Here is a 14,172-nt window from a genome sequence, read left to right on the forward strand (position 1 = left end):
CTCCCATTGAGATGTGGTCGCCGCGGCCGGGATTTGATCCCGCGACCTCGTGCATAGCAGGGCAACACCAACAGGCGCTAAGCCACTGCGGCGGGCTCGAGATCGATAACAGATTCATTAACAAAGACAATGATTTACCCTACGGACGACCAGGTGGCAGGAGGGATATTACAATTACTAACCCAGTGAAATCGACAACAAAAGCAAGGTAACTGAACTAAACGAAGTAGCGTTAAACAAGCAATTGGTGCTTTTGCTTGCGTCCGGCTGCCCTATTTGTAACCTGGGAGGCATAATTTCCGCGCACTCTTCAGTGCTTCCGTTCACGCGGACAACTAGAAAAACAAAAGAACAGAAGCAAATAGTAAGCAAACAGGCAGCGGTTTGCTGCGATCACTTTCAGCGCTAAATTGTATCTCACTGGAATGCGGGTCACAAGGGTGTGGAAGGGCTGCGTCCCCCTTCCCGCGCGCTATCTCTTCTGGCACTGGTGCCTATCCCACGAACGGTGGCAACTGTTTATCGTCGCGTGGATGTCGCAACTGTTAACACGCGATCGTTCAGAACGCGCTGCTCTCTTTGACCGGCCAAGTTCCGTCTTTTGTTCCCCATTTGTAGAGCAATTTAGGCTACTCTTCGAGCGGCCAGCCGGTTTCAAGTTCTTGCTCTGGTTTCTGCCTGCCGTTGATTGCAATGATTGGGGTCTCACGAGGGCCGGCGGAGATAGCATTGTTCTTCGCTACCGAGTGTTAGTATCCCATCCGAGGTATCGATAAATCGCAAGAAAACACAGCAAGAAAAAAAGCAATTTGCGAATAAGGCGGTAGTTTCGCTCGCGACTTCTACATAACTTTTGATGGAAATTGTCGTGTAGCCCATAAGCGGATTTTCAATGAATAAATACCTGATTGGTGTCGCGTCCTTGAGCATTTGGTTGAAGTGTGACTAATGAGGTGTGTCTAAACATAAATTTTTGCCTTTTTGTTTATAAACAACTGTTTATGATTAAAAGGGCGCTGCTATAGTTGTTTTTACTGCTGCTGCTGCTGATGATGATGATGATGTTGTTTTCTTAAAGTTCTTCTTGTGGAATAGCTGTTCGTTTGCTTGTTTTGTGTTGAATGTACTGGCTTAGCGACTGAAATGGGAAGTTGTAACTGCATACGAAAAGGTTGGAATCTTCATAAATAACACAGGTAGCAGGTCTGTTTTTAATAGCGCACGCCGTACTAAGGTGACGTATTGCGACAAAAAAAAAGCGCGAGCCAAACTCACTGGCGAAGAACGCGGCGAACCTCAGGACAGCATGGAGAACGCAGCGAGCGGCGTAGCAATTTTCCGTGTCAAATACAAAGATTGTTTCGCGCAAACTGCGGCATAAACTTTCGCCTTGACATACCGCCTCAAGAACAGGCAGCCATCGCTGCCGCTCAGCGTTGAGGCGCTCCTGCGGTCTCCAGCCAAGCTAAAGACAGACCGCACGTTCGACACGTTCACTCATCTCGTGCGTTTCACACGCAGCTTACACGCCTCACCTTTTGTACCGCGTCAGAGAAAGAAGTCTCTCGATTGCAATTTCTGCGGCCAACGCCGACGCTGCAGGGGAGCATGTTACGATACAATGCCTTGAATATCACCTGCAGGCGGGTCCACCCGCGTGACCTTGGCCACATCGCTTTGACAGGCGTTCTCTCACAGTGGGCAAATTGTTTCGGCTATTGTCATGCTCTCACAAGAAGAGACATGCCGTCGGCGCCCTTGACGATTATGAACAATTTTTCCTCGTGCGTAGTCTCTGCGCTGTACTCATTTCTTATAAGCGTATAGATGTCGCTGTATTTCCGTGGTCAATTTCTTGTGCGAGCACGCATGCTGCACCTGAAAGGTTTTGGGTGGATAGAGGACCCTTCCTGTGTGATAGGAGACTGTCGCAGTCACTGGAGCTTGCTGCCGGTACTGGTGGTGCCTGCATGGCAATACTATTATTTATTAATAAGCAAAGGAACATGAGGAGGTATAGGTCTCCTTAGAACCAGCTATTCTGAAGCCCGAAACACTACTCGGGTAATAAAGAAAAAAGAAGACCAGGTGGAAATAAGAAAAAGCAAAACATTCATACAATCATTGTGCATCCTACGAATCACATGCATGTAACTATAAGGGCATCCCACGTAACTTGAGCCAAACATTAAAAATATGCAAATACCACGTAGCTGGGCAGAACCGAAGTAATGCTGTTTGCCGTCGCTTGGTGACACTCAGATTATATTTTCTCATTCCACCTAACTAGATAATTAGTCTTATTTGATTAATCAACTTCAGAAATATTATAATCAGATGAAAGGTGTCAATGAGAAAATTGTAGAGCAAGAAGAACTCCCGATACAGCTTTGTGTTGCTCAATAGGTGCTACATAAAAGTGTTTTTCCGAGCGCGAGAATACACGCAAAGTGCCTCGAGCGGCCAGTCGCGCGGCAATTTTCCGTGTATTTGTATGCACTGTTTGTGTGCTTGTTAGTTGTGTTTGTGCAACGTGCAATGCTTGTTTCTCCCGGCTTTCTTCTTCTAATTTATTCTTGCCTAAATAGCGCGCATGGTATTTTGCGGCATCCGGCCCAATAAGGTTATACGTTCTTTTCTTTTTTCTTCTTTATTTAAAATCCATTTCTCTCTTTCACCTATCGCATTCCTTTGCCCCTCCGCCAGTACAATGTAGCCAACCGAAGATAACTTCTGATTAACCTCCCTGTCCTTCCTTTGCCTTTTCCATTCTCTCTCTTTCTCTCTTCTTTTTTTTTTATTAACTATAAAAAAAGAGTGTAGAAACGGCGCTGGTTATTACAAAAGCAAACCAGGGCGGCGTACCGGGCTCTCGACTTCCCTCAGTTTCAAGCAGACCGCCGTTTGCGATCGGGCATTCACGTCCGCCGAACGCGTCACGAATGGGCGCTATTTGCGTCAATCATCTTATCGACGTGCGGTTTGACAGCTGAGCTTCGCATCTCGAAGCCACTCGGGAACGTCGATTGCTCGGCCAAACAATAGGCTCTCAAGGAACGGTGATCGAGTACAGAATAGATACAGCAGTACATTACGAGCTCGCTATGCCGTTCTTTGAATCTTATTATCACGCAGCGCCGTTTGAAAAACACGCGTCGTTGAACGATGTAGTCCCGTCTACATGGTACTGTAGCTGGTTATCGTTAAACGCCCGCGAGTGCAAATGTCTTTCTGTGCGTGATTTGTTTTTACGCAGCCCTATGGAAGTTGAGTGGTGCGAAGTAAATTGTGGCTTCTCCCTCGAGAAGCTTGCGCCCCATTGCCACAACCGAAACAATTATTTGTATTATAATTTCGACCTATTTAGGCATACGTCGTCTGGGATATGTGGCGTATTGTGCGAATGATAAGCTTTGTATAGTTATAACAGTCCTTTGTTAATATAACAATTATATGTTGCCTAATAATTATAACTGCCTAATCTGCGATGTACCTTCTGATTGTTACGCGTACAGTGGCTTTGAAATGTGCAAGTTCATGTACGCGTTGTGTCCAACTGCCTTGTAAATATTTATGGTTTTACTCATGTCGGCGAGTCAGCTTTTAGCCGATCTCCCTTTCCAGGATCTTCCATGAAAAAAATAAACCTCCATTGAATTGAATTCCTGAACTGATATAGTAATTACACGCGCGTAGTTCACTAAATCGTTACATTGTTGAGGCTGAAATTCATAGCTAGTTACTGAGGCGGCGAGTTATACCAGTGAATAGTTTTACTGTTGTCGTGGAAGGCGCCGGGGCGAGCAGCTACGTAGCTGGCATAGGGACACCTTGCGATGCTGCGCTCAAACAAGGAGGGCAGACTTTTTGTTGCAGCAATCGGCAACAAAAATGTCTACACTTGTCTGCACCGCCTTTCAACAACAAGAATGCACTTGTCTGCACTGCCTGCAGACAAGTTCATTGCACTTGTCTGCAGGCGGTGCACTTGCTTGCAGTCTTGTGCAATGATCGCGAAGGCTTTTCTGCATTTCGATCCCCAAAGAGACCGCTCTATACATAAAAAAGAAAGAAAACAGATTTTGGCGACTTGTACTTAATACTGATATTAAGTCACGAGGAGTCGCAAGCAGCAGTGATGTTCCCGTATACATAGACCAGTATACCGTCCACGGTGTGTCTGCACCCTTAGTAATGCCCACATTAATGCCCCAAGGCGCGTTACGAACTTATCATATTATAAGAACTATCAGGTATACGTGTTAGGACTCAACAACACACACTTCAGTGCGCTATCCTTATTATGGCTAAAACGACCGTGGAGCAGCCACGCACCGTGTCTGAATATAGGGTGTATATCTCTGGCTGAGGCCTGTCATTGTTCAAGCACAGTGACCAACGTTGGAAACGACCGTTGTCTGATAGCGGGCGTACTTCCTGTAACCGGCCGTGCCCAGGTGCCTGTCAAATATAGCCAAGCCAAGCTAACTATGTACACAGACGTTATTTTTTCTGCACTCCGCTCGCGCGCCAAACTTGTTCCTCTCTTGCATGTATAGTTATCCTCGCGTGCTCAAGATAGAGCTTCTGTTGATAATATTAGCAAAACACCCACTCGATCGGAATCGCAGGCATATTTACGAGGTCGTTTAACCAGTTGCTTCCAGGCGCGCACTGATATGATTAGATTTGCGGTCCACTCTGCGATGTCCTTTATCGGTGTGCGTTGTGAAGGAAGTATACGTAGTTCAGTGTTGCACGATATCCCGCCACATTCGGTTCAACCCGTGGTCGCCTTGCGTCGAGGAAATGAATGCAAATCTACCGCAATTTCGCCGTTCAGTTTGCCTGCTGTGCAAAAAAAAAAAAAAGAAAGAAAAAACGAGCTCCAACGAAGGGGGATGAGTAGCTTCGATGGATGATGCAAGTCCACCCACGTCACCGGGTGAACCGGCCTGTCGTACTGTGGTACAGCCTAGACAGAGGTTCGGAGGCACTGACTGCGAAATTTCGCCACTCACTGTGGCCTTCGGCTTGCACATTAATTTGTCTCCACGTACGGGAAACTTTCCCCATATTGCAGCCCTTCCGGGAAAGTGTGGACATCAGAAGTGCTACGTGCACTTGGCATTCATAAATGGCTGCGCTGTTCAACGACACTGAGATATACAGCTGCGTCAGGTACTGCGTAAAAAAAATCGTATTTATTTGCGAAGGGTGTATAAAAGGTAAAAAAAAAAAGTCATCCAGCCAACTCATTGCACGGCGCTACAAAGGAAACCCACGCGGGTTCCTGAGAAACACAAATTCGCAGTTGAAGAAGAATTCGTACTGGTCCGAGGTAGGCTTTTATGAAGCTTCCTGCACGCTGAAAGATTGCGCAAATAAACTATCAAAAACGAAAAAAAAGACGAATGCAGAAACTCCACGGGAGTTTTCTAAGTATGCGTTAACTTGTTGCTTATCGCGTATAAAGGTACCAATAATCTACATTTATAATATCATAACGAATAAATGTCTTCGCTAATTACTCATTTTTTCTGCAGATACAAGGCATTAGACATTTCGCCTGACGGACCTGGGGTATTCGACGAAAAATGCTTACTCAATAAAATAAGTCCTATCAGAGCGTGTATCAATCAAATCAAATCAATTCAGTTTATTCACCCCCATAGTACCGCATGTTCCCGGCTACCTGGGCTAAAATCTGTGTAGACAGCGTGACAGAGGCCCAAGTAGCCGTTACAAGCCAGACACAGCGATTCACAGCCTCAGATATTCATGGCGCTACGCTCTATGGTGCCTCAAAAGTAGGCATGTTCAAACCGAAGGCCCTGCACGAAGCGTCGGGACTTGCACAGTATCTGTCGTAGGCTCTGCTTCCGAGGCATACATGTCTTGGAGGGGCCTTTTCGGCTGTCCTGCTGATTCTCCCCCGCACGGACAGCCCGCCATCTCAAGCTGGGAGGAATGGGAGGTCCTGCTTTCCTCTGCGGATCCGACATCACAGCTTGCTGTGGTGGCTCGGGCTGCCCACGTCATGAACAAAAGGAACATGACCGTCTAGGCTTAGCGTGGGACCGCGTGGTGGTCCAGGGGCCCAGGGGGGTCCAAACTAACTCGCTATCAATAGAAAAAGGGGGCCCAAACTCACTGTCCGTCTGTTAGGAGGGGCGATTCATGACTCGTGTATTCGACTGGAACTGTCTGCCATGTCAATGACAAATCGAAACGCCACTTAGTGTTTTAACCCCACAAAGCCCAACGTATTATTTCTGATACGCTGAATTTGATGCTTGAACAATCTGATTTAGTGCTGCTAACCCAATGCACAGCCAATACTGACGTTTTTGAAATTTTGGATGGAGTGTTCAGTTGTGTATAGTTCCGCAAATGAATTACTAATTGGTATGGTAAGACGTGTTTCCAGGGGATAGAGATTGGGCTTGTTGGTTCAGCGTTAGGAATGGTAAAGCATGGCGACAAAGCAACACATACACGTGTAGGCAAGTAAAGTTATCGCTCAGCGCTCATCTCACGTCGTCTTTTAATCCATGTCTTTTACATTCCTTTACCATTCCTCATTCCCCCCAAAAAAGTCAACGGCCGACAAATGGAAACGCACTGTGGGATAAAAGTTGTACAAATAGGGGTGGAGTGCCTCAGACAGGCTGCTCGACGTCTCGCTAGGGGCACCTTTCTTTGTCAAAGGTAGCCTCGTCATCATTGGCTTGTGCAAGGTCGCGTGCTCTTACGTTCTTACCAGTGCGGATACTTTTGCGTTCCGTTCTTTTCTTTTTCTCTACGTCACTCTAACTTTGAACTTCGCATCCTCCGCATTGACGCAGAGTTCGGGATCTCTGACGTTGACTCCGGTGCACCTGAATGGCTACGACGCGGCGGCCCACCAACAGCCTCCCACGGTGACGGCGAACAAGAGCCAAGATGGCGACGACGACGAGTTCGCGCCTCACCCGCCCCCCAGGGAGCGTGCGGAGTCGGTGACGTCGCGAGGCAACTGGGGCAGCCGCTGGGAGTTCCTGCTCTCCTGTGTGGGCCTCTCCGTGGGCATCGGCAACGTGTGGCGCTTCCCCTACCTCGCCTACCAGAATGGAGGAGGTGGGTGCCGGCACTGCGAAACCATATTAATTGGTAGCGAGGAGAACGAATTAAGGCGAAAATAAAACATGGAGACGGCGCGGAACTTGCGACATCGTATCCAGATGTATTGCCATTTTCACTAGTAGGTCCGCTATTGGAGCGAGAGCGTCGGACTTGCGAAGTGTGGCCGAAGCGCGGACAGTTCTACCAAGCACTTGGTGTTCACCTCTGCTTCATTGTTTCGTGCGCCGGTTAAGCGGGTACTTTTGATCGCGCTCAAGCACAATTAGAATCGATCGCGATCGAAAGTGAACGATGCAACAGAAAAATTGGAAGGAAGGTCTCGTTAGATAAGAGCATCTGCTATCGCAATGTCCCATGTGTGTTACTCAGGTGTAAGAAACGGAAAGGCAAGAAGAAAATAACGCAGATCGTACACGCATGTTAAAATATGTGGTAATTACAGACTTCACAACTAACGGCGACGCGTACAACTGCGGTTACTTTCATTGAATGCAGCGCGTCGTGTAACCTTCCGCAATGTTCTTTTTTTTTTTTTTTTGTCGAGAAGGTCATAACTGTATTCTCGTACGTTTTTCACGTTTATGTATTACGCCGCTCGCAAGCTATGCCGAAATGGAAAACACCGAATCAGGCGGATACACATTGTGTGACGTCAACGCAGCGATGTCTGGAGAACGAGGGCGATGTGTATAGTGCTTTTCGATGGAAGGATGGCGATGGCACAGAGAAGACCAGAGAACACAAGCTTGGCTGTCGCTCGTAACTGAGTCGCGTGATCCGGTGGAGTTCCGCCGTAGTCTCTGTCGACAGAGCGGAGTCTCGGTCGGTTCCCGCGCTGTAATCTTCTACTATGTTCAACCAACAAGCCCAACTGGTTACTCTGATAAAGGTGGATAATAAAGCAAATTAAGAAGGATGATAAAGCGAATTGAGTGGATGGCTAAGCGAATTAAGCGGACAACTCAGGCGAGGTAAAGGTAATAGAATTAAGATTGATGACTGGGCGATTTAAGCGGATCACTAAATTAAGAGGACTAAGAGAATTAAACTAATTGAATTAATAGGGTGAGTAAACGAAGTGGATGACCGAGCGAATTAAGAGGGATGACTGAGCGAAGTAAACTAAGCGAACTAAGAGGATGCGTAAGCGAATTAAGAGGGATGACTAAGCGAAATAAGGGGGATGTGTACGTCACGTGTCCATCCTCAATGCATCGGCACTTGGGCTGTCGCGTTCAAGTCGTCTTAGCGTAACATAAGAGACCCTGTGAATTTTTTTGACACTCTAAAAAACATTTTTGGTACATTTCGATCGAGTTCCATGCTTTTCAACTTGTCGATGCGCCGCCGATAAGCCTGGGACCCGGCTAGATACGCGAAAAATGGGGTGTGGCTTGCGATGTGTGGTCGCCAGGAGGGAGGGGAAGGGGGGTAGTGAAGGTAGCGCACAAAATGCGTGCTACCGTCGGGGCCAGGCGTAGGTGGCCGGGATTTCCCCGCTTTTCTCGGAGTTCCTGCATATTGGCCTTCGCGTAGCGCCGCACGTCGCAAAGTTGAGTAACGACCAGCTAACGCATGTGCGTATTTTATTATTCAGTCCGCCTGCGTCCGAGTCTAGATACTCACGTTATTTTTCGAAACGTACTAAGAGATAGAGTGACGATCGATTTATGGGCAGGAAGAGCGCTTTGCTTGTCATTTTGCTTTTATTTATTTTAATATCTTCTTTTTTTCATGCACGCGCTGAGGTGTAAAAGCGCAGCGGACGTTTGAAAAATGCAAAAGGTTTCAGCCTATGTTCTTATATTTGCTACGCCGCGATTGTGTGGTACCTGTAATGTCGCTCATAATAACGTGTCCTAATTTGTATGTAGTTCCCCCGTTTTTGTCCCTTTTCTGTTTAGTTACACGTCTACCACGCTGCTAAGGTCTAGCATTAGAACGCAGTATATATAAGTAAATTAAATATAAAGAAATGTATTGATAACGACTTGGTAGTGTCGAGAGGACAGGTGTGGGAGGTTGAGTTGAACAAAGGGGGTGCTTTGCACAAGTATTATGCCTAGCAGTCGAACACGCACGCTCGCATGACACAACTTCGGTTCAAGACGGAGGCTACATCGTGCGTGCTTAGCGTCAGTCTGCCATAGTCGCGGTAACCACACGAGGCGCATTACAGACTGCATCACGGCGCACTCGTTACGCAGCTTAAGATAAACGCTGCGATGGCGTCCGCGAAAACTACGCAGGAAGTACGTTCCATCCGCTCGCTTCCTTAGATGGCTATAGCAAATATTGTTTTGCTGGTGGCAGGCTGATCAGGTTGCATCTTGTTTGTCGCCCCACGTCTAAGGAGGGGGAAAAACAGGAAAAAAAGACAAGCTAAAGAAGTGACGCACGCGCACACGCAACAACATTCAATGTGACTTCAAAGGCTTGCTGTCGCGTAACCTAGTCGTCTTCAAAAAGCGCTGCATGTGCTCTAATGACGGTCCAGCAGACAGTGTAAATATTTTCTCTTCTGTGAGAGCTTTGTCGTCTTGTTGGCTTATGGTAGCAAGCCGACACTGGAGAGAGAAAGTAAGAGAGAGAGAGGGATAGAGAGAGAGAGAAACGATGAAAGGCAGAGAGGCTCACCAGATTAACTGTCCGGCTGACTACCCTGCACTGAGCAGGGTTAATAGAATATATTGAGAATAGAAGATTCGAGAGCATTCTGTCCGCGCAAATACACGATGACGGCGTCGACAACAGCTTCCCTCATTCGTATAGTGCCGATGCTTCTATGAGCAGAGAGCGCATCTGATTGCCAAGAGTAGGGCCGCAACGGAGGATGCCTTCCGGGGGCTCGTCGCAAGCACAACCACCAGCACGAGGCATTGTCTGCGGCGGCGACAGGAAAACAGCGGGGACCCGTATAAATGCGGCATTACGCATACGCTCTCTCGCCGATTACGGGCGTGCAGCTCTCAACCCTTGCGCGCCGACATCCCGACGCGGCGGAGCAGTTCCGATCCATCCGGCCAGGTGGTTCAGTCACCCGCTGGGAGGTTGCTCATTTCCCGCGGGTCGCCCGAAGTGGGTCGACGAAAGTGGCGCGGTCTGGCTCGCTGCTTCGCTGTGGGCCCTCGCGGGAAACCCCGACGTCGTCGTCCCTTGCCGCATTCTCCTCTTTCTCTCTGTCTCTCTCGCGTTGACTTTCTTCTCACCGCCGAACGCGTTTTGCATTCGCATTCGAGCGACGCCCGGAAATGCCGATTCAAATCGGTGCAGCGCAGCGCACGCTCGAGAACCTCGGGAGGGGCCGAATTCTCGAAGCTAGAGGATCCGCGCTAAATTCCTGCGACTTGCCCGAGCCATGGCCGTAAGGGCGGTGCGATTAGGTGGGTTGACGGGCGCGAACCAATTCAGGCACGAATTTTGCGTGCGAAAGTGGCCCTGAATTAACCGCGACATCGCTGCATTCGACTTCTGCACAGCTATTATGGGGGGGGAACGAGAACAGTAGCCTAAAAGAAAAGAAAGATTTCGAAAGAAACTTTATTCGTAGCAAATAAAGAGAGAGAGAAAGAGAGAGAGGCGAAGAATGAAAGAAGGTTGGCAGGCTAAGCAATGGCGCGCCCGATTGCCTGCCTTACATTTGAAGAAGCGGCAAAGGGAGAGAGAAATTATACAAATGATAGCTAATAAGGATAACAAAAAATTTGTTAAGGTCACAACACGCGCAGAGAAGTGTTCCCTGACAGTCACAAGCGATCGCACAGTCCAGTCGCCTTCAAGAAGAGTCGTAGGGGCTTTCATGGCCTTGCGCGTGCAAGAGTGCGTAAGCGTAGTACTGGGGATCGTTTCCTCCGAGAACGGTCTGCTATCCAAGCGGCTAAGACTAGCTCAGCATAAAAGGTCGAGCGCCAAAGGATGCGCCGTGACATAGAAGGTGCTCTACTTTTACCAGACCCTCCAACATCGGAACAAACCGGGGCGAATGGCATAGCGCAAGCAATGACGAGACCTCAGTGTTTTACCTTCGTCGGCGATGGAGAGAGTAGGCGTATGGAATGGAAGAAGAGAAGAATTCGACGGGGCGCCGTTTAGACAGTAGCGGCTCAGGCTTAACTGAGCACAGCGAAAAGATGGGATCTAGAACAGTAGCAGCCATATGACGCATAATGCGAGCAGTGCGCATTCGACATGGAACGCGAGTAGACGATAAGTCCGTTGAGATTGAGACGAGAATAGTACTGTTGTCCTGCATCACGAGTGGAGCAGCTAAACTAATGGAATGGAGACCAAAATGTTAGGTTATCGGTATAGAAGGCGGGGTCGATTGACGCAGTGCTAGCGATGATGGAATAACTTTCCCCTGCAACAGGCCAGGAAATCGTAACCCGAGAATTTGGTGTCTGCACTCCTTGGTGATGACACCAAACTCTCGGGCGACGGCTTCTTACTCTTGGGTAATAAACCGCGCCTAGAAGGCCACGGTAACGGCCTGCATATGCACGATCGTGTCCTCAGCAATGAAACATTGCGCAATTTCTACTACACAGTTTCTCGTTTCAATATTCAGCGCCCGTGGGGGTGAATAACATTTTTTGAATTACGTAAATGTTCAGTGCCCGACGTTACGCAGGTCACGTGAACCACCAAAGCGTTGGCGGCAGCAAACTCGTGCGTCGTGGGCTCAATTCAACACGTGCGTCCACGTCCGTCGACTCTGGAGCCATGAGGAATGCGCGCACTTGCTTGCTTGCGTCTCCCGGCCGCGGGGCGACGGACTTTGCACGTGCAGCCCCTCTGAAAACGCATCGTCTCCAGCGTCTTTAACAAGACGCTCTTTGCTTTCAGCAATGACATTCTAATGTGATAGCGTTACAAGACCCATGTCGCAGAATATCCACGCACACCCAACCATGTAGGCCCTCCGTGCAGCGCAGAGAAGTTACTGAGCTAATTGAATTTCTCAAAGCAAAATACGTCAGAAAAACTGTAAAGTGCGACTTACACACAACCTACAGACATGATGGCGTCGGATTGTAATTTGAATATGTGAGAAAACACAATTCTGTTGCGCGAAAACTCCAACACAGACCGCTTTTCCAGCGTTCCTACTATTCATAAACCGGTCACGGCGGTCGATATTCGCGCGCGCTGGCATGCAAATATCGGCCGCGAACCGGTGAGCCCGGTTCGTTGCAACACCTCCAGATGGCGCTGGCCTCCGCCGCATCGCGGCTCACGCAAAATGCCGCGTTTCTACCGGAAAGCGTGCATAGCATTCACCGCCAGCGTTTCTCGGTAAACATTACGGTTACATAAGCTGCGATTACCGGGACGCGTGAAAAGTAGTCAGGGATCTCTGAATCCTATCGCACTCCACTCTAAAGGACGTAGCTTAAGCGTCCTTCAAGTTATTCGTGATGACTATTGCGACGAATCCGGTGAAGGAGCCACGTTTCATTCCTAGATTTTATAACTGAAATAGATTACCTTTTAGCCGTCTGCCGTCAGTCTTACTTCGTTAAAGTGTTCCTTGTAAGCATGCAAAGCTTACAATATATTCAGTTCAGCCTCTCAATTTGGTGTTTATGCAGTCCTTTAATTCTGCCGCTCACGATTACGATGATAATGGTGAATTTAGAAAACTTGCACACATAGGGTGCAATCCGCTAATTCAGCACAAGGGCGATTGGGGGTTGCAAGGGAGGAGTTTCTCCTGCAGTGAACATAACAGACAATGATGGTGCTCATTATCATCAATACCATGATTATCATGGTGGTGATGTTGGTGATGATGGTGAGAACAGGTGGATCGGCTCAGGTCGTGCTTTAGATCTGGCACTGTAATCAGGAGCATTCATTCATTCATTCGTTTTGTTGTTTACAGTTTGTCTGTTTGCGTTTAATCGTCTAAGCTCTTTTATGGTGGTTGCGAACGTGTGTGCAAACGCAACCGCAGGGCAAGATGCCTCGATGTAAGCTCGCAAAACGGAATGGAATTTAACGTCAAGTCTCCGACCCTAGAAATCAATTTGATTCCAAACAGATTAATGCGGGGAGTTGGTGCATGTTAGGCTCGATACTCCTAATTACGTTCTGGTAACATTTACGTAGGCCTGTGTGAAAGGAAGCACAACAAGGTGTACACTCGCGCAACATGGCGTTCACGTACGCCACGACAGCCGCATGCACAATCAAAATTGGAATACTGAGCTGTTAACGTGCACTATGGCTGCGCATTCCATCACAGACGGATGCAAAAAAAAAGCAAAAAAACATCGAGGTCTCTTAATTGCTCATGCTGCGCCAGTCACGCCGTTTCGCTTCGATATTGCCGTGTCTGGCTCTTGTTTCTACTTCATCAGGGGGCGATGACGCGCGGGAGTGGCATCGTGCAGGCAAAATAGTAGCACGTAACGTGGATCACAGAGGACATTGCCAGCGTCTGAGATGTTCTGTGTGCCCTGGTCTTTCAGCGCTACGCTTTTCACTATATCGTCACGCTCGCCCGAGAATACGTTTTGCTAATTGAAAATTCGCCTTTCGAAAGTAGCTGCACCAAGTATTTTATGGTCGTTTTTATTTGGTTCGGTATATTTTGCCATAACAGTGAATACCGAAACACACCCTAGTGGTGAGGATAACGGTGGGGGAAAAAGAGCTTCGTTTTGGCAGCTTGGCTAACCCCCCCCCCCTCCCCCCCCCCCAACTTTAGGCGACAAAGGCAGCAAAGAAGCTGAAAACGCGCGATAATTGGTGCATTATATTCCACTGAATGTGAAGGTAATAGAATTCTCAAAGACCTGAAAGCACGAAATGAACATCAAATGACATACACATGACATTATTTATAAGATAGCTTTCTTCGAAGGAAACGCAAGCTGTCACCCGTTAGTTTAAACTCACTTAATAAGTTCATGCTGGCAACGAAGCATAAAGTTGTTGTGACATAAGTGCATTGCCGGATACAGCTTAAGACGCATTAACGATGCACTGATGCCGTCGTCGAGACACGCAGCATTACGCAGTATCGTGTATAAATCGCAGTAC

The 14,172-nt window shown here is 48.1% G+C and overlaps 1 protein-coding gene across 1 annotated transcript in view; it reads left to right on the top strand.

Annotated features, from left to right (window-relative positions):
- LOC126528381 (sodium- and chloride-dependent glycine transporter 2-like) overlaps positions 1 to 14,172 on the top strand; it is a 69,955-nt gene that overhangs the window by 36,871 nt on the left and 18,912 nt on the right. Inside the window, exon 2 of the mRNA XM_050176272.3 lies at positions 6,849 to 7,119. Within this exon, the coding sequence (XP_050032229.1) occupies positions 6,849 to 7,119 (271 nt within the window). The remainder of the gene's footprint in view (positions 1 to 6,848; positions 7,120 to 14,172) is intronic.

Source organism: Dermacentor andersoni, chromosome 9 (assembly GCF_023375885.2).
Source record: "Dermacentor andersoni chromosome 9, qqDerAnde1_hic_scaffold, whole genome shotgun sequence".
Lineage (NCBI taxonomy): Eukaryota > Metazoa > Arthropoda > Arachnida > Ixodida > Ixodidae > Dermacentor > Dermacentor andersoni.